General features: G+C 35.4%; 1 protein-coding gene across 1 annotated transcript in view; it reads left to right on the forward strand.

The window, feature by feature from the left end:
- The window catches only part of TMEM47 (transmembrane protein 47), a 29293-nt gene extending 10851 nt beyond the window's left edge, over nt 1-18442 (forward strand). The window contains exons 2-3 of the mRNA XM_060138003.1: nt 4863-5003; nt 15047-18442. Of these exons, the coding sequence (XP_059993986.1) occupies nt 4863-5003; nt 15047-15225 (320 nt within the window). The 3' untranslated portion in view covers nt 15226-18442. The remainder of the gene's footprint in view (nt 1-4862; nt 5004-15046) is intronic.
- The last annotated feature ends 3687 nt before the right edge of the window (nt 18443-22129 follow it).

The raw sequence follows: 22129 nt of genomic DNA on the forward strand, positions 1-22129 counted from the left end.
TTTGCCAAAATACTCTTAAGTGGAACCTGACAGATACTATGCCAGCCTCATTTCAGGTTTCATTTCCGGATCCAAAACATCCCTCCCAGCCCACTTGAGACCTAACCAGTTTATGGACCAAGGTTGTACATTATTTCCTCCAAACCTATTATCACTTGTTCTCTCAGGTCTTAGAAACCAAACTCAGATTTCAAATCAGGTGGCCCAACTTTGAACAATGAGCAATTTTACTTGTGCAGAGCACTGCAGTGTGTAAAACAGAACCATGGCCACTGATGTTCTGCAGAGCTGGTTTACGTTCACTGCTCCACTACAGTATCAGTATATCATTTATAGAAATGTATAAAACTAATTCCGAGTAATAAATCTCTAAGGACTCTTAACACTTCATCTGATTAAATACTGTGAGGGCTATAAAATTGGGGGACTAAGATTGATATAGAAATTAACAAATTATGAGAACTTAAAATGATGTTTTTTTTGAAGAAATGGAGCTGAAAATTGAGAATTTTATGACATTTTGTTTTGCAAACACTGAATATGGGATAGCAAGTATTTGTGGCATGCAAACCTTCTAATGGAAAAAACGATTCATGTATAGTTTTCCAGCCATTTATTATAGTATTAATGTAAAATTGCCCGAGTCCTGTAGTATATAGCAAAATATTTTATATGTATATATTCTTGTTAAATCTACATTTGGTAGATAAGTAAATACATGTCTTTGTAAACATGAATCCCAGCCTATTATTTTAATGGCCATTAGTAGGTATCTCTAAAAGTATTTTTGACTTGTTTTATTCCCCATCTCCTAGTCTTGTTCAGTAAGAAAGAGGAAAATGGTATCAGACCTATCTGCATAGTCCCTGGCTTTAACTCATCTGTGAGGCAGGTCCTAATATTTGGACAGTGGATTCTGTTGCTGTTTACTGAAAGAGACACAATGCCACGTGCACTGTTCTCAGCTCCAATGTGCCTAGTGCTGAACCTTGAAAACTACCCTGAGCCTCCTTGACTATGGTAGCCATTTCAAACTGCTTTTTCAGCTTACTGATTGATGTTCAACTGGTCAGCGAGTTAAAGCTTTGGTCCTGGGCAACCTGCCCAAGTGAATCATTCCAAATGGGTATAATGACAGCAATCCCGAAACTTGGCACCGTCCACCAGAGATATAGCCTCAATACTTCAGTCTAAGCCCCAGCTTCTGGCCAGGACAGTGGCAGACATATGTGGCCCAATTCTAGTCTCTTGGAAAATAAAATGGCTTTTCTGTTTGAGCAGGCATAGCTATGGTTGTGGACCAAAGGGAAGGGTAGCAATATCATAACTGTGGAGATGCTGGTGACTGGTGCTCCTTTTTGACTTTATGTCTAAAGTGACTTTCTCATTAGTCACAGCCTCAATACTTAAAATTAAATACAGGACATATAGAAGAAAATCAGAACTGGTTGTATTCATCTACTTTTTAGAACTATTTCCTTTGCTACAAGAGGTTCCCCTCCTAATTAGGTTCTAGTCCCTTTTAATACTTGTTATTCTCCTGTAGCTTCTATTGCATTTTATTGGCTTTCGGTATGAAATAAAGTATTACTATTTTAAGGAAATTCAACATGTGAAATTAGGATTTTTTTTTTGCAGTTTTCTACTGTTATGCTGGATATGCATCACTTTCCACTCCTGTATTACTCATTAATCAAATTGACTTCATTATGAAATTATTATTGTCTGAGAGGCCTTTACCTAAAAGAAAATTCAACATTTTAAAATGGTACATGAGGACTTCCTTGCGGGGCGCAGTAGTTAAGAATCCCCCTGCCAGTGCAGGGGACACGGGTTTGATCCCTGGTCTGGGAAGATCCCACATGCCGAGGAGCAACTAAGCCTGTGTGCCACAACTACTGAGCCTGTGCTCTAGAGCCCACGAGCCACAACTACTGAGCCCATGTGCCACAACTACTGAAGCCCATGTGCCTAGAGCCCATGCTCTGCAAGAGAAGCCACTGCAATGAGAAGCCTGCGCACTGCAACGAAGAGTAGCCCCCCTGCTCACAGCAACGAAGACCCAATGCAGCCAAAAATAAATAAATAAATTTAAAAAAACACATTCTATCAATCAATCAATAGATAGATGATAGACAGATAGATAGATAGATATAGATATAGATATAGATATAGATATAGATGAGGTATAGACCAGGGGTCAGCAAACTATTGCCTGACAGACCACCACTTGTTTTTGTAGATAAAGTTTTATTGGGACACAACCATGCTCCTTTTCTTTACATACTGCCTAGGGCTGTTTTCACACAACACGGCAGACTTGAGTAGTTGCAACAGAGACCATGACTCACAAAGCCGAAAATATTTAATATCTGGCCCTTTAGAGGGAAAGTTTGCCAATTTTTTTCTTAGTCTTGTTCTTTACAAAATGCAAATAAATACATATATTTTAGCTATTCTTTGAGGATATTTAAAGTAGAGAAAATTGATCAAAATTCCTGTTTTATTTTGGATTGAAAAGTAGAAATAGTCAAATGTATGGCATTTTATGCCTTTTGGGCTATGTGAAAGAGCTGATTGGAAAAAAGCAATCTTGTGCTTTTATTTTTAAGATATTTTTAAAGTGAGTGAATAAGTTGTATCTTGATTTAAACAAAATTGATACTTTCAAAATTCTTATTCATTTAAAATAAATTGGAGTAAGTTGCTAAAAGCAATACTCATTTTATGAAAGTAATACTCCAACAAGAAAATGTTCAGCATTGGCTCTTAAAGCCTGCAGGAATTTGATTGATGTCTGGATGGATTGATTTTATTATTATTTTTTTTGTACCTCAAACATTTAGATATAATGAAAATTTGATTTATTATTCAGAAATTTCAACTTATAACTTTTCAGAAGGATTTTTATTATGTTAAAGTGCAATAAAATTGTGCTATGCATAAACTTTTTCAAAGAAATTTAGAGACTTCCAAATGTAAGGATTGTTCTTTTGTTTTTTTAATTCAAAGCTACATGCTTTTATGGAACAACAACAAAAAAACCCCACAGTATGGCTATCCTTTTAAACTCTAGTTGAAAGCTAGATATACTTTTGTTTGAAGTTACATTGCTTTGTTACAAATAGATGGCATAAAAAAATGCTCTCCACTTTCTTGTGATTCATCTTTATATTTTAAGGAGTATGGACTTGTTCTGTTTTCTCCCTTGTTTGTTTGTTTATTGAATGCTGTGCGAGTTCTAGTTCAGTGCCAGCTGTATTTCCAGAATTTATTAGGAGGAGAGGATGTGGAAGGGGATGCTTGAGGCAGGGTTATACAAGTGTGAATAAAAGAAGGAAATCTTAGGGCATTGTAGGTTCCTCTACTTGTCCCTTATCCTGCAGTGGTAAAGAGTGCACTTTGGGAGCTGTCTGGAGGGATAATTTCAGAGTGCAGCATCAAAATATCATGAGTTCTTGACTTTGGATAGACTGCATTGCAATTTAACCATGGGTTAAAGTCTATTTTTATTTCTTGCACATACATTAAAGTGAGGACCAGAAGAGGCAGCCTGGGACTTTGAAACAAAACCCACGAAAGAATGTTCTCCACAGTGTCATTTTCTGTGATGCTTCCTAAGCTGGATAGTGCTTTTATATATTCACTTTACTTCTTAGAGAACATTCTACTCTTATAAAATGGAAAATGGGCCAGTTTTGTGTCATACTCTTTCTAAATCTTTATTTTATAAGAAATAACAAATACATTTCAGTGAGGTTTCGGTTTCATTCAGGGCATGGGAGACTCAAAGTATCTGTACAGAAGCCTGCACATAGTAAGTGGTTAGTATATGCTTACTGTTAACGCGTGTGAATGAAGAAAGGAGCCAAGGAGCCACTTAGAGTCCATTCTGGCACCCTGGGAATACTTACTTTCAGAAACCATCCCTATGGTGGTAAATACAACAGTAAGATTAGAATGAAAGGAAAGAGAAGAGGAAAAAACAAACAACAAATCTTCCTGATGCTAATTTGCTGGGGGAGTTGTTTTAGTTGGGGGCCGGGGAGGGAGAGAAAGGCAATTAAAAAGTTGGGTTTTTCGTGTGTGTGTGCAAAGGAAGGCTTTCTAAGAAAGCACAGCAATAAAAAAAAGAGTATGTACTACAGCCACATGCATCAACGTGGTTGAATATCAGAGACATAAAAGCCAGACAGAAAATAAATACAGACTTAAAAGCCAGACATCAAAGAATTGATACCATTTATATAAAGTTTAAGAAAAGGCAAATCTAATACGTAAATAATGTTGGTTCGTAGCCTGGGTAGAAGGGTGATAATTGACTCGGGAGGGGCATGAGGGAACTTTCTGGGTGATAGAAATGTTCTCTATCTTAATCTGGGTGGTGGTTACGTGGGTGTGTAAATATACATGAAATTCATCAAGTCCTCTACTTTCTATACTTATGATTTGTGAACTTTACAGTTCAATAGAAAATTAAATAATAATAATGATGACAATAGGTTGTGCAGGGGGCACCAATTTAGCATGAATGCTTAATAGAGTCCTTGGAAGAAAAGCATGGCAAACCTGTGGTCTAAAAACTGTGCTTAGCGAAGATTTCAAGGTGGGTCTGGAAGGATAAGTGAGATTTGGGTACATGGATAAAAAAGATTTTAAAAAAAACCCAACTGTGTTTAGCTTAGTGTAGGAGACTTTTCTGAATAAGGACATTTGTAGTAATTTTTGTTGCAAAACATCTCAAATCCCAAAGGATGCTTGGTATGCAGTAAAATCACGTCTATTTAGCTGCAGCAAGGTGACTGCGGGCTGAGCATAGTGTACTGCTTGAAAAAAGCAATGCCTTTCTTTTTTCTTTCCAGATTGGCAGATTGCTACTCTGGCTTTACTCTTGGGCGGTGCTGCCATCATTCTCATTGCATTCCTGGTGGGTTTGATTTCCATCTGCGTGGGATCTCGAAGGCGCTTCTACAGACCTGTTGCTGTCATGCTTTTTGCAGCAGGTAAATATATTCATTACTTTCAAACATTAAAGTTTCATGAACCTTTCTACCATCCTCCCTTCTCATGCAGAAACAGTAATGTGGCTGCTGTATTACCTACAGATCAAGAGGCATTTGTTATATTTTAAGGTAAATTGGCTACAGGTTTATCATAGTATCAGTTTGCAATGTGTTAAGCATTTCACAGAGCACAGTGGCAATTTCTAAACTTCGAACTAAAACACGAATAAATAATGGCTCTTGACAAGGGCTGTTGCCTTAGGAATTGCAGCAGATGTGTTTACCAACAGTCTTTCTTCACATCCAGTATTTTTTTCCTCCTTTTACTGCCCCCTTGTTGATCTTAAGGCAAAATTGTTTTTTTCTGACATAAAACTGAAAAAAAATTCCAATATGTGTACTCTTAAAGGTATAAATCTGTTTTGAAATAAACATGGTTATACTGAAAAATCATAATGTTTAACGTGACCCGTCAGACAACTCAATCGTTTGAGTTCAATGGCATATTCATTAATTTAGCAACCCATCTTTCTATGAAGCACAGCTTGGATTAAAATATCAACCCAGGTAAAATGGAACTTTTACTAAAAGTCAGGGAGCTATTTAGAAAAGGGGCTTATAAGACTAAAAGCCCAGTACATTATTTGATATGAGTTTAAGTTTCATTTATAAGGATCTCCTTAAATATTCTTATAAATGACTGAAACTGAAATATTCTTGTTGGTGCCTTCAATTTATCCTGTCAGTCATATCTGATTTGAAGACTGCAAAATAAGCCCCTGTGACTGTCAACAATGAAGACACTGAGAGAACCATCTAGCCTGTTAGATGGATTTTTTAAAGCTGTTTAAAGATGGGAATAGATGAAATTTCTCAGGATTTGAAGGGTCATTTGGTCTAAAATTATAAAATCAGAAGTGTTCTGCTGCCCCCTGCTGTTTGTGTTCATCTTCTTATACCCATGAAGACTGGTCAGAATGCAAGGGTCATAAAAACAACGGTCCACAGGGCTGAAAGAATGTAGAAATAGATCTAATTAAAATCTCTTAAGTGATGTGCTCAAGATCACATAGTAGTTACTGGTGGACCTGGGGCTAGGAGGCTACTGAATCCTAAACGGGTGGTTCATTCACTACTGGATCCCTCATTCATTCATTCACTCTTTATTGGGTACCTATTATGGACTGGACATTATATTGAGACACCTATAAAACTGGCTAAATAGCATGACAGATACTTTCTAATAGAGTAGAAAACACTATTACAAAAAATATTTTGAAGTCTTAGGCGGTGGCCACAATATCATTATATTGTTGATCTCATGTAATAAAGGTCTCTATTGTGAATAATTTAGTATAACATGAAGATTCTCCTAAAGATTCCATCATTCTGCAGTTTATTTCTCAGTTCATGGATTTGCCACGGCTCTTTTCCTATTTTTACAATGAAATAACTTAGATATTTTAATTATAGTATAAGTTTATCTTTGCAGCTAGGATTTATTAACATAGTGATTAGAGTCAATTATAATAGAATTTCTTGATAAATTGTTCTGAAATGATATACAGTTCTTTAAAACTGGAATTATGTTTTGAATAATTTTTAGAATACTCATATTTCTGATTTATGAAGATATAGAGACAGTCTAGACATTCTCTTATAAATATCCAGTATTATTGTGCTACCTAGTTACTATCCCATTTAGCCTTTAACTTACTCTATAATGGCATATGCAGAATCTATAAAGAAATCTGTTGTTTAAAGCACCTATTATAAACATTCTTACAGAAATAACTGGAAGTTCCAGTTTTTTCTTAAAAAGTTCTATAGTTTTTCCCAAGTATAGCAAAATTTGTGAAAATGTGAAAATAAGCACTGGTTGTAACAGAAAACATATTGTAAATGAGTATAAGTTAAAGGTAATGGATTTGGTCAAAAAAAGATTTTGATTTAACTCTCGCTGCCACAAATATTAGTAAATTATAAAATAACGAGACGAATCCCTAAAGCAACATTCATACAGTATTATTCTACCTGCCGAGACCGAAAATGAGCATTATACTGCTACATTTTAAAACTGTACATGTGCTGAGATTTAATTTTACTCATTCTCTTTTGAGACTGCTTATGGAAGCTTTTCTTGAAATAACCATTAGTTTAGCGTTCACTTTGCATATAAGCAAGGTAAAACTTACTGGTTATTTGAAACATGTCATGAAAAAATTTCTCTCTCCCATCTGCAAAAGCCATTAAAGAGTTGCCTGTAGCTGACTTCTGGAAAAGATATTTATTAAACTTAATAATCCATTTATGATTTGGATGTAAGATTAACAAAGTTGGAAAATCTGCCTACTTGAAACAATGCTAGCTAAAAATCATGGTTGTTTATCTTGCTTGCTTCTTAGGAAACATACTTATTCGAGTGGTTGGCTTGTCTCACCAGTTTAGTGATTCTTTGTAAATGTGTATTTGGGACTATTTTCCCTTTTTACTCATCCTGGTCTGCTTGAAAATGGTCTGTATTTCTCCACTTTTCTCACAATATTTTCTTCTCCAAATAATATTAGGCTTTATCTTGGTATTCACACACATAGGGAATGATACTTATCTCAACTAAGAAATATTCTTTTTTTTTTTGCTTCTGCTGAAACTTGCAGTACATAAAATCAAAACAGACATAGCACTACCACTTGGAAACATTTCTACGCAGAACTACATCATTAATTCAGTACCATATGCAGTGCCTGGTACTCTGGGGCACTCAGTAAATAGCTGAGTGAATGACGGAAAGAAGACTGAGGAATGTGGTTTATAATCTGATAGGGAAAAACAGGCATGAAAACAGCTAGCTAACTGTAATTTGTTTTTTCTTAAACCATTTCTCTGTTGGCAATTTATGAAGCAGCAAATTCCCTGTGACCACAAATCTAAGACCAAAACAGCTCAAAAAAGTAACAGTTGTAAAGATTATTTTTCATATATCCATATTTTCATTCATTTATTTAACAAATGTATGTTGGGTGCCTATAGTATGCAACTTCACTATCTTGGTGTTAGATAATATACTCTTAAAGGGTTTTTACTAAAAGCTGATGATTAAGTCTTATAAACACAGCCAGACAAATTTTAGAGGTTTTCTTGTCTTCTCTTTTTCTCTGAGGTCCTTGATTTAGGGTGGGTTTGCTACCTGCTTGAATAATTGCTAGAAGATCTAAGAGGCAGCCATCGCTGCAACCCATCTAAAACATTGTCCTATGTTCCACAACTCTTCTACCTTCGGTCCTACAAATTTAGACTTCAGAATAAGATGTTATCTATAATGATACTGTTGATGATAATAATAATTAACTGAGCACCTACCATGTGTCATACTGCTAGACCTGTAGCACACTGCTATCTCTGCTATAACAGTCTTAAGATTAGGTATTTATTTTCCTCATATTATCAGTGAAGAAGCAGCCTCAGAAAGGTTAAGTAATTGTCTGGTGTTGTCCAGCTAGTAAGTTGCAGAGCCAGGGTTTCAATTCAGGGCAGCTCTCTAATTTGAGAGCCCAAGTGAGGTTTCAGGAGTTATCTGTACTTGGGTACATATAACACATAGAAAAATAAAAGCCGAATCAGCCTTGAATTTTTTTTTTTTTTTTTTTTTTTTTTTTTTTGCGGTACGCGGGCCTCTCACTGTTGTGGACTCTCCCGTTGCAGAGCATAGGCTCCGGGCGCTCAGGCCCAGCGGCCATGGCTCACGGGCTCAGCCGCTCCGCGGCATGTGGGATCTTCCTGGACCGGGGCACCAACCCGTGTCCCCTGCATCAGCAGGCGGACTCCCAAACACTGCGCCACCAGGGAAGCCCCAGCCTTGAATTTTTAATTCAGCTGCCAACTGTGTACTGCAGTTGGAGTCCATCCTGTAACTCCAGTTACTCCATCTCTTGGGAGCAACACCTGAAGGATGGCAGCAACTCAAGGTGTCACAAAGACCACAAACTGATCAGTACAGCATGACTGAAACATAGTACATCATGAAAACTGTGCACATGTCCAGTACAGTTGACTATAGCATGTTTTTTATTGTGTAACTGACAATGACAGATAATGCATGAGGAGATTCTGATACCTGACATCTAGTTCTCACTAAAGACTTGGTGAAATTAGAGGGGTTGCCTTTTTCTGGGTCCTTTTCTCTTATTGTATGGTTTTGCAGATCTTTTTATGCCCCACTGGGACTTAGGATGATTGTTTCCTTTTTCTCCCCCATGGCCTTTAAGACAAGTTGCAGAAAAATCTGAGTCTTTCATAATTCAGATTTTAAATGACAGAATCCCCACTAATTGTATTATTGACGATGTTCCTTTCTGTTATATCTGCAGAAAGCCTCCTCTAAATGATTATTTATGCAGAATGGGGATATTTTGGGAGGGGGTCCTGCACCTGCTTTCCATCTCTGATTAGAGGCTTGTGTATTGCAGCCCTCCTCTCCATCCTGTCAGGCACAAGGAGATGGCTGGAGGTATTTCAAGTCTAGATTTTGACAGAAAAATCAGTGTCCAGCTTATATTTCAAACTAAAAAGGAGTTCTATTCACAGATCTTTATCCATATCAAACTACCCTTTGGTTAGAACAGTTTACAGTATCACCATCAAAATTCATTTCATATGTACTGCTTAATTTTAAGTAGTTATAGATTAAATTAAAAAGGAGAGAAATTGATAGCTTCATGTTAACCTTTCATGGGCAAATGTTTTTTATTCTACAAATATTGTTTCCTTTATGTAAATTTGATATTTAGGGGACTTGGCTGGATAGTCCTATCAATTCTGTCTTTAAATTATCTTCTAAGTCTGTAGTTTCTTTTTATACACCACCATTACTGAGTTAGTTGAGGATATAACTCTTCCTCAAGTGCAACATCTCAGTTCCCAAATTTGAACTTCCCCCTAATTTATTTTTCTGTGGTAACGTCTGAGTTAAACTGTCTATGTGACTCCTTCCTTTCCCTTTCCTGGAATCCAGTTACTCAGTTTTTCTTTTATAGTCTTTACTTTCCCTGACCTTTCCCACTGATGTTACCTTAGTCATCACTGTGCACAGGAATCCATGCACTGACTAACCTCCTAGGGGCCTGTCCTCCTCCAGTCTCCTCCCTTTTAGGCTGTCTTGCATACAAACACATGAGATGTAGTTCTGAAATACAAATCTGGTCTTGTCACTTGTTCCTTTGGTTTCCCCAGAGGCAGAATCTGAAGCAAGGAATCAAGTGCAAGTACTTAATCTGGGAGGTAAAAGAAGGGATATGGAAAGAAAGTGAGACAGGGAAGAGAAGGCAGCCAATAAAGAGTACATTATCAAACCAGTGGTCACTGTAAGCACCTGGAGCTTAATCTTCCTGGAAAAATTTTGGAAACCAGTGCAGAACACACCCCTCAGAGTTACCTCACTGGAAGGACTAGGGAATTGGAGTATTTATAAAGCAAATGCTGATAGTCATTGGTAAGGGCTGTTGGTGATGATGGGGAAACAGCAATGGTAATTTCCCAGAACACTGTACCTGCCTCGGAGTCAGGCAAAGTAGCTTTTGTGGCCAGAGGAAAAGTCAGGCAAAGAAGTGCAGGTGCTGACAATCGAAAGTCAGGCTGACATATACTGAAATTATGAAGATGAGAGTATATGGAAAGGGTACCAACAGCATCTACAATTCAAATAACCTCTGAAATGTCTCCCTATAGAAACCAGTCTGTATTTTTATGACATGCTAATAAGTCTTTTATAGTCTAAACCAAACATCTCCATGTGACTGTGCCCTTCATTCTACCCATGTGAGTTTTCTATGGGCACAGCCTTTTATATCTCCAAGCTTTATGGAAACTGCTTCTTCTTCCTAGAGGTATTTTCATGTTTCTCTTCTGACCGAGTACTGTCCATCCTTCAAGAACCAGTTCAAATAGTGCTTCGTCTCTGAAGCCCTCCCTTCTTTCTGCAGGCAGAAGTGGTACTTGGAATATCATTAGAGCTCAATAAACATGATGAACGGATTATAAGTGAACATGCCTCTACTACTACTGTTGAACACATTTGTTTGTATCTGTGTGTCTGTCTCCACGATAGAGTATGAAATATCAGAGGACAACGGCCGTGTCCTATCTGTCTTACCTCTTTCACCTAGAATGCAGTGGGCATCCAATAAATGTTTGTTGAAATATTGAAATATCCCCATGTTAGAAAATATTGACTATTTGAATATTGAATATTTTGAATATTTCAATATTGAAAACATTGAAAAATATCCCCTTAAAGAAAACTAGAAATAACACAAGAACCTCTAAGTTCTTGTCATGTTTCTGTCTGCACAATTTCATGGCTGGTAGTTTTGTTGCCTCTTTTCCAAAAAGTAGGGAGGGGGAATAAAATGAACCTCAAATTCCCTTCAAATTCTAAAACGCTATACAACTTTACTTATGCCTCTGAGATAGAGCATAGAAAATACCACAGCCAATGCCTGTTATGTTTCATCGATTGGTGGTAAAGTAGAAACATAGTATGGTGTTATTTTCTTGAGTTCTGGACTCTAGGTGTGTTTGTTAGTTTCCTTTGCAGCATCTGTGAAAGGCAAGGAAACATTTTAACCTGCATCTATATATTATATTAAATGAAGAAAATTATTTACAAATGCAAGATTATATTTTTTTCTCAATTTTGCTATTACATGCATTTTTCTCAGTGATTCCAAAGGGATTAAAATAATTCAGAAGCATAAAGCATTTTAGGGTTATTTTCATCTGGCAAACAACACAATAAAGTTCCATCTCTAAGAAAGCTGCTCAAGAGAGAGAAGGAAGCCAATGGAGCCTAATGGAGTCGTGTTTCTACTTTTCCCACTAGAGGGAAACTATATCATTATATTATACCATGAAGACCAAATATTTGCTAAATAAAACACATTGAAATGAATATTAAAAGCAGGATAGGTGAACACCTCACTCCAGGAACTGGCTGATTCACAAAAGAAGCAGTATAATCCTTTTAGAATATAATTCAGATCAGTTTTTACTTCTCTGTTCACATTCCTCTTGCAGTTGCTCATCACATTTAGAATGAAATCCAGACCCCTGACCATGGTTCACAAGGCCATTCCTGAATGAGCCTCTGGCTGTCTTTTCTATCTCATCTCATGCTGTTCCCTTCCTTGCTCTCTGTACCGCTGTACTGCATCCACAGCATCCTTACTGATGTTCCACTGTACCCAGTGTGCTCCTGCATCAGTTTTGCACTGCCTGTGCCCTCTACCCAAGATCGCTCACTTCCCACTACATTGACCTACACCCCTCACTTCATTCAGGTCTGTGCTTTAATGACTCCTCCCCAGAGAGGCCTTCTTCAGCTCTCATCTAAAAGAGCAGCCTGCATCCCTCTGTCTTGTTTTCTTGCTTTCTTGTATTTTCACGTCTCTTAGCAATACCTGCCGTATTCTATATTTATTTACTGATAATGGTGTGCCTAGCCATGAGGGTAGCAACTTGTGTTACCAGTGCCTTAAACTGTGTCACTTTAGAAACATTCAAGTATTTGTTGAATGAGTAAATGAATTTTACTGTTTCTAATTCACATTCATATTTCAATCATATCCTGGCAAGATCAGTCATGATTTGACTAGTGACCAGAGTATAGAAACCAAAGGAGAAAAATGCTTTTCTTTTTAATTTACTTAGTAACTTTGGATTTTTTTTTTCTGTAGTTCATGGTTGATAGTAATTGACTTCTTGTTAGTTTTAAGACATTTAAAACATGAAAGCACCCTTTCCATCACAAAGGCACAGAGCCAGCCAGTTTTTAAATTAATACACATTTAGCACTTACTGGCTGGAAATAGAAGTGTGGATTATATAATATGCTGTTAATTGTTCTAACAACGACTTAAAACTTTTTCTGAGATTTTTAAACTATAAACAACGTGTGATTTCTGTTTTGAATGTTGAGAGATTCTCCTGTTATATGGACCTACTTATCCATCCACTGTCAGTAGTAATGTGGAAGTATGGTAGGCTAGTGCTGGCCCAGAGCAGTGTTGAGCTACATGGCAAAAATGTTTGGAATTCTTATATCTGCTTCCAGAAAGGTCATTTCACCCCTAGTCTGAGCGTTATCGAAAGTAATAATTTTGAGGAATCATGCCCCCTCATGAGTTTTCTGTAGTTCATCAGTCTTATGCCAGAGATAGATGACTGTTAATGTAGACTTTCTAGGAACATTAGTCATATTGGTATTAATGATATTTTACAGGTACTGAGAATAGATGAGAGTAGATTTTAAAGCAGGAAATTCCAGTTTAATTAAACACACTATCCATCCTCTTGCTGTTTTCAAAAAATGTAATAAGCTGTATCATTTTTACTGTGTCAAAGTTTATTCTTGTCTCCTACACCTTAATCATTCACATTTTTGGAATTTATGGTATTTTTAAGATGAGTTAAATAATAATTATTTTAACCCAAAATTTACGTTATATATCGGGTTGGTAAACTTTTTTTTTTTTATTAAAGGCCAGATAGTAAATACTTCTGGCTTTGTGAGCCACATGGTTTCTGTTGCAGCTACTCAACTGTGCCATGGTAGTGTGAACAGTACATAAATGAATGAGCCTGGCTGTGTTCCAGTATAACTTTTTTTCAAAAACAAAAAGCAGGCCAGATTTGGTAGTTTGCCAATCCCTGTCACATATTACTATATCTCAGATTTTTCAGGGCGAAGATTGTCTCTTGAGGGTGGAAGCCATCATATAGTAGAGAATAAGGCAGATGCATCCCATAAATTCTCATTAAATTGATTTAAATAAAATAGAAGGGAATTCCCTGGTGGTCCAGTGGTTAGGACTCTGTGCTTCCACTGCAGGGGGCATGGGTTCAATCCCTGGTCGGGGATCCCACAAACCGTGCGGCGTGGCCAAAAAAAAAAAAAAAAAAAGAAAAAGAAATTATATAATAGTTGATCCAATAGAAAGTTATGATTTTGAATGGAAGACATCACCTCATATATAATCCAGTGTCTCCCATATAAATATCCACTGGATAAATACCGACTGCATTTTAGATATTTTTTTAAAAAGCACCTCCCCCTTCCCGATTAACTGGTTTCTTTTATTTTATTAAGTATGACTCATCACATTTCCCCTTTAGCCCTGCCTAAGAACTAAGATTTAACTAAGAAGTAAGAGCTAAGTTTTGTGCCCTATTGTGGTAGACATCATTAACTTAGGTTTTCTAGTACGATTACCTCCCATGCCTTCATAGACTTAATTCTTTTTTGAAAGTAGGTGAGGAATAAATATATAATATATTTATACCTGTTATATCTAATAAGGGTGTAAGTTGGTGTGGCTTCTTGACAAAGATGACTTTTGAACCCATTTTAAAAGATGAGAGGTATGGACTGGATGAAAAGAAAAGAATAAAAATAGTTTTTGATCAGAGTAAGGACATCAAGGTAGGACTTGGAATATTGGGCTGAGTTAGATGATATTGAGAAGTGACAGCAACAAAAGCACATCTTGAATCACAGGTACACCAGTTTCATCAGTACAGATGAATTCAAAGTCCCCAATTTCTCAAGAGTATAAATAAATAACAAGGGTTTTTAGCTGCTATTTGGGGTCACTATTCTTGGGAAGCTATTTACAGGTGTTGTATAGTGAAACAGTTTAGCTAAACTAGTACTACTTGCCATAATAGTGATAATTATATATGTGTTTGTAAAGTGAGAACCATTATTTTGTATGCTCATATAAATTATATTACACTAATTATTTCATCAAATACTATTATAGTGATTTGCTAATTATTAATAGAGTAATTCTTACTGTACTGTGAAATAGTGTTAAACAGAAAAAGTTGTCAATATTTTGAAGTGTACCATCTAGAATAAGCAATGCTTCAAATTTTTTGGCTTTTTTGTTTATTTGATTAAAGTGTAATTCTCATACATATGTATATTTGTATATCATTTTATTTCCTGTAAATAACATTTTCCTAATTTTGATTTGCTTTTTTTTTAGTTGTTTTACAGGTTTGCAGCCTGGTCCTTTACCCAATCAAGTTCATTGAAACTGTGAGCTTGAAAATTTACCATGAGTTCAATTGGGGTTATGGCTTGGCCTGGGGTGCAACTATATTTTCGTTTGGGGGTGCCATCCTTTATTGCCTGAACCCTAAGAACTACGAAGACTACTACTAGAACCAATAGTCTAAAATTTTAAAAAAAATCAACCATCCAACAAAAGGATTACATCTGCATCTTTTCTAAGTCACTATTTTCTAAAACACTTGTGGAGCATCAAGCAGTTTGCTCAGTTGATTTAATATCTTTTGCCTTTTGGCTGTCAACATCATAACCAGCTTTTACATCCATTTTAGGGACCTGCACAAATTAAGAGAGCTGATTAGACATAGGCAAATGCTGCAAACTTCCAATATGTTCATGTCACATTTCTTGACAAGTGAAGGGTCTATATGACAGCAACCATTGTGAGAAACTAGTTGGAATGAGAAATGCCTGAATCTTCTATTGCCTGCAGGGGAGCAGCTGGCATAAGCAACGTTTAGAAGCTCCATTGTGCTGACAAGGATTCCTCTGTTAGAGTCCTTATCGCCTGCTTATCCCACCCAGTGACTACATTGGCCGTTGGTTATTTGCTTGAGTGAACTCTTGAAAAGTGAACTTCCCTTCAGCATCTAATGGGGGTTCTGAATGTAACTGGTTAATGATACATATTCCACCTTCAAGAATACTTGTTTTAAAGGGAGGTTATGCTTTGGCAATCAGCATCTCCCTGGGAAGGAAGTCAAGACTTGGAGACATGTGCTTTTCATTATGTGGTTAGAAATTTTGCCTCAGCCATATCTAGAATGAGGAAAAATTGAGTCTCTACTTTCCTTGGGGCAACTAGAAAGAAATATGCATGAGTTGCTTTTGTCCTAAGTACCCTTTAAATCACTTACCAAACATTACAGCAAACAGTTGTGCATATGTAACAAGCTTAAATATTTTTATAGAAGGTGAACCATTAGTATAAATGGTAATAAGTTATTCCCTAGCCCTACACATGCATTTGCCTTTTGCACATAAAATAAATGTTTGCTCTAGTGAAGTGATTTGAACACTAACCTTGTACACATTTTTAAGAGGCTTAGATCGGTATTCACACTTATTTACCATACAAAAGTGCATATACCCTAAAGCTTTTGCTCTATGTTCTCTACTGTTTCACTGGAAAGTGTTAATAGAATTGTATAAGAAGAAAAACTGAAATGGTGTTAATCTGAAAATTAATGATTCTTCTGTAAGCCCTGTAGTTCAAAAAAGAGTAGCAATTAGGATGATCATTTTGTTTAAAATTCATTAAAATAGAAGGCTGCTTTTTTTCCAAGTATTTTAAATGTCTTCATTAAAAAATAAAGGAATAGTGATAGATTTATATAAATGTCTAAATGTCAATAGAGGAGTAGAATTCATCTGGTTATCACCTGGTCCTCTGAAGTTAACTAATGGGCTAACTGATTTGTGCACACAATTATGATGGATTTATAGTAAGGGAATCATTTATTGACTGGTCAAATGGAAGGAACTATCAATAATAGGGAATAAGCTTGCAACGAGTCTTACACTGCAAACTTGTGTTAATCCTGTTTAATATACAAATTTGGTTAGTTTAATTGTAAACATATTTTTATATCAAATATACAGTTCTAATATAAAAATTATAAATAATTATTTTTGTTAACAAAGACACTATTTGGCCCTCTTGCAGAAAGAAGCATTGGAGAAATCATTTAAAATGTACCTGTGTTCTGTTATATTGCAAAATCTGTTAAGAGCAGGACCACATCAATAGTATTTAATAATTTGCTTTACCTCCCAAAGCAGAGTTCTGCTTTCAGCTTGTCTTAAGAACTGTTGCCAAAACAACAGGAAAAAAACAAAACTATTTTATTATTCAAAGGCTTAAAAAAACCCTCTTATCTTGTGACTTTTCTATGGAATCACAAAGTAAATTTGAAAAACCAGGCTTATTCTTATTTTAGCGATGACAGACAAAAATGATTAAATGCATCCTAGAGAGAAACCTTTATAAAAGTATATAATTCTGTATAGAATCATAAGAAACTATGAGTGGAAATTTTCCAGAAAGATATTACTATTATAGAATCTTTTGAAGCAATTTTCTTGAGAAATAGTAAAATCTGGGCCAGACTATCTTGCTGTTAATTGCATATTATCAGAGCAGCATGAGAAATAACGGTATTTGTTGGAAAGGGATTTCAGCTACTAAACACTCTTTACTGGGAGAGAATCTCTTTATTCCTGAATAATGGACAAACAGTACTTTGGTGCTGACATCAATGAGGCACTTTTCTTAGTCCTAGTAGAGGATGCAGTGTGCTGTTAGAACAATATCATATCTTGAGTCTTACAAAGTTTTCATTCTCTGTCAATATGAAAAGCTGGAAAGTGACAGAATATAGTATAAGCTAAGGCACACATATTTGCTGTTTACTGAGAAGTAGATTTCTTATATAACTTTTTTCCCCTTCCCAGTGAAGAGCCCTATGCTATATTTCTACCATCACTAATATTTGAAAGTGTTTCATTACTAACAAGTTCAATATAACATGAAAGTTGTCATTGCTCATCCAAAATACTGTTTTGTCTATCAGAATCAACACAAGTGAATTTTTCACTCACAATAACATTATGTCTTTGCAGCTTTAGGTTTGTTTAATGTTTTCTTACAAGCCAAACTATTAACTACAATCCCATTGTTTATCTTAGAGAGAGAGACAGAGATATACATACATACATATAGCATAAAGTACTCAGCAGGGCTAGTTATTTGGATTTCTTGCACAACAATTTAGCTTTTTGTAAGTTCAACATGTAAATTTTAAAGACATAAATATAGAGAGACCTATGTGTTTGAAATATAAATGATATATATGGATTAGCATGTACCTGTATATTATTAAACATGCAATGAACTGACTGGTAAGTGACGTCTAATTGTATGGCTAGCAATGTAATTTATTCAGACTGTATTTTTGTACAGAGCAGCACACACTAACCTATGCCTCTGTGTCCTCTTTAATGCCTAAAACTGTGCCTAGAAATTTCATCTGTCTTAAAAAATAAAATATACTCCATGCTGTTTATGCTATTAGTTTCTCTACTGCTGTTATATATTTATTATTTTAAAATATATGACATGTTTAATACTTAAATATGAATTCATGCTATTCTGGTTATTGTTTTTTTAACAGTCCTCTGGGGGGAACCTGTTTATCACTCCAGTGGTTTTGAGTTTGCAGTTTCACGATCAGTTCTTAATTTCATGATTTTTGTAGCTGACATGAAGTTATCTATGTGGAAAAAATAAAAATAAAAGTGGCTTCACTGATGTGGTTTGACTTTGTGTCTTCTCTACTGTGTGGACTCTTTAACAGGTTTCTAAATTACATGTCTTCAGTTCATTTTCTCTTTTATAAAGTATATGTTATTTAGAAAACATAGCTTGATATGACATGTTCATTTTGTGTAAAAAATTTTTTAACTATATTTTGTTTCAAATTATCTCCCAAATCCTTTCTATCTTCTGCAGCTGAGTTATATGAACAATAAAAGAAAGAATATTAAGTGTCTTTTTTAACTTTCTATCTTAAAAGGCACAGAGAGGAGATATAGTGTAGGCTCTCCTTTTTCCTATTGTCTAATCACACAAGTAGAAAGAGGAGTAGTGAAGGGTTTGATACTCTATTTTGGTTTTTGTTTAGTTTTCAGTAGTTGCAAGGTATGTTAAAACAGGCTTTCCTGCATTATTTCTATTTTTTAATTAGACACTGAATTTTCAATGTGCATATGTGTATGTGTAGAAATTCATAAAGTCCAAATTTCCCATCACCCTTTGTGTATTAGATAAATGTTAAGTATACTTGGAAAGAAATATATATTAGAGCAAAAAATTCACTTGTATGATTGTCAGAAAATTTTCTGGAAGGTAGAAATAGAGCCATATATAATTGAGCAAATTTTCTTGTGTTGATAAAATCAGTTTGAATATAAAATATATATTTTTTGTCATGCCTTTCATTTCTCATGAACGCTCAAATCTTGACAGGTTCACAGTATATTTTTCTGCTGAAAAAATATTGTAAATCATTCATAAATCTATGAGGTATTTAATATCAGATGTTCAAAAGTATGCACATTTAAGTTATGAATTATAACATTTTCACAAATTTTCTATCGTAGAAATTTTCCTTTTCAATGACCTTATTCTAATTCGATGGATCAGCATCATTCATTTGATGTATTATATTTTCAGTATAAGGTACTTTCATTTTCATACAGAATTCTCACAGGCAAAACACCTTTACAGTCATGTCCTGCCTGGTAATTATCCATGACCCAGTTTCTCTGAATTTGGAAGACATGGAGAGATAACTTCACTAGGATTAGACAAGGGAAAATCCATTGCCTTCAGATATTTCATTGTGAACAGGAAACAGGAAAACAATTTTAATTTGCTTTGCCATAGTGGCCATATAGTCAGTTTGTGATTTGTTTTATTAAGTCAGGCCCATGCTTTGTCAACACAATGTTCCATTTTGGTGGTCTTTAAGTCATTTTGGTTAGAAAAATTAACTGATAGCGAAATTATTTTGTATTCTGTAGAATAATCCACTGAATACCTGGATTTTTAATTTATTGGTCAAATTTTCATGTTATGACCTTCTGTTAATAGCTTTTCAGAAGTGCAACCTTAAATGAGATAAGATTAAAGGAGCAAATAAAAATGAGAATTAAGCGCTTAGTATTTTCACAGGAAGCACTAATTTATTTGAATAATTTAACTTGAATAACTTCTGTGTCAAGTATTGGGAACACAATGTCATAGATACTTAATGTCAAAGTTAAAATCAGACTAAGTAACAAAACTCTATGAAATAAAATGCCAACAATTTTTCTGATATAAGGCAGGTTTGCAGACTGGGAAGTCCTCACATTTTTAATAACTACTAGATGTTGCCACGAGCAGACGGTCCATATATCCATACTTGGAAAATCTGTTTTCAAAGACTCACCAGCTAGGTGACTCACACATTTATATTCCAGCCGTAAGTCTAATGGTTCCAAAGTATAACTAAGAGAACAGGAGCTGAACTGTTCAAGTGGGAAGGATAATATGTGGTGTTTGTAAGCCAAGATTAACAGCATACAAAGAATGGTGTTCTTTGTAAAACTAAAGCTGTGTTGAGTGGTTCACCAGAGAAACTCAGTTTTGGCAAGCAATTATTTCCAAGTTGAATGACTTCATAGAAATAATGATTATAAAAGAAGCTTGGAACAAATACTGGAAAATCATGTCATCAAACCAGCAAAAACCTTGAATACTTCAATTTCTGCGTGTGACGTGGATTAATGAAGAAAATAGTATCTAAACTATGTATATAATTTATATACTAATTCTGGCATGGGTGAGGATGTTCTGTGTGACCGGAAGGCATTTCTTATACACAGAAGAGAGACAGGCATAGACTTTAACTTCAAACACTGCATATACATGATGGTACTGAAGATGGCCCCTTGGTTGCTTTGACTTTATCATCAGAAAGGTAAAATAAGAAATTAATATCTTACAACCTATTTAGTTTTTTGATAAAAATGTAGTTCACAAGGAAGAGTTCAAAGAAATTGTTTTAAAACTGAACAGAAGACATTTCTCTTAAGATTATTAAGGAAAGATAAGCTGTGACGAAGTGAGAGAGTGGCATCGACATATATACACTACCAAATGTAAAACAGATAGCTAGTGGGAAGCAGCCGCATAGCACAGGGAGATCAGCTCAGTGCTCTGTGACCACCTAGAGGGGTGGGATAGGGAGGGTGGGAGGGAGGGAGACGCAAGAGGGAGGGGATATGGGGATATATGTATACATATAGCTGATTCACTTTGTTATAAAGCAGAAACTAACACAACATTGTAAAGCAATTATAGTCCAACAAAGATGTTAAAAAAAAATCCAACAACAACAAAAGATGATTATGAATGGGGAATTAAATTATTAAGGGTTAAATGGAGGAGAAACACTGCTTCGCTGGCCTCTGATACTGTGTGTTAACTGAAAATACAGATAATGCTATCATGCTTGGCAGCCTCTCTCTGGGAAACTTGTGGATCAAAGCATTTTTGGAGAGTAAGTTCCCCTTTGTGGCCATTTCACTGCTCAGTGGTAATGTGGCAATTCCTGACATCAAGAACAAGTTTTACCATTTTTAACTTTTAGGTGATTCTTCTTAAACATTATCTAGCCATTATGGTTGTGTCATTTATTTGAGCCATGGTGTGTCTGAAAGAAGCAAAATGAGATATTGTAATAAAACATTTAACACTAATGATCATGTAAAGTATATTTTTTAAAAAATTTACTGAAGTATAGTTGATTTATAATGTGTTAATTTCTACTATACAGCAAAGTGATTCAGTTATACATATATACATTCTTTTTCATATTCTTTTCCATCATGGTTTATCACAGGATATTGAATATAGTTCCCTGTGCTATACAGTAGGAATGAAAAGTATGTTTCTCATTCAACTCCAAGCTATGGGTGCTGTTCACTGTTGGAACAAATTTGGCATAAATTTGATATAATACAGAAATCTATATGGAGGCATAATGTTTCATATAAAATTTCCAGTTATATTTTCTGAAGACCTTGATATTTTTAAATGCTTCTTAATGAAGCAGAATTCTGGAAAATCCATTCTTGGAATATTTCTTTGCAAACCTCAATATTTAGCACATCCTTCCAGACAACTTTAAAGACATGGAATGCTCTGAGTTTCTTTCCCGCATTCTTTTCAGGCATGGATAAAATTATTTTTCCCCATTTGTATCAGAAAGTCAATAAATATTAGTACATATTTGGGCAGGTATTTGAACTTTAGGAAGTTCAAGTATGAGCCTAAACACATCAACATCCTCCTGCTGCTGCTAACTGCATGACATGTTTGAATCACAAATGCTCTAAAAGTTGAGGCAACAATTAAGACTTCTTATGCCCATTCAAATCAAAAGCACTG

Source organism: Lagenorhynchus albirostris, chromosome X (genome assembly GCF_949774975.1).
Source record: "Lagenorhynchus albirostris chromosome X, mLagAlb1.1, whole genome shotgun sequence".
Lineage (NCBI taxonomy): Eukaryota > Metazoa > Chordata > Mammalia > Artiodactyla > Delphinidae > Lagenorhynchus > Lagenorhynchus albirostris.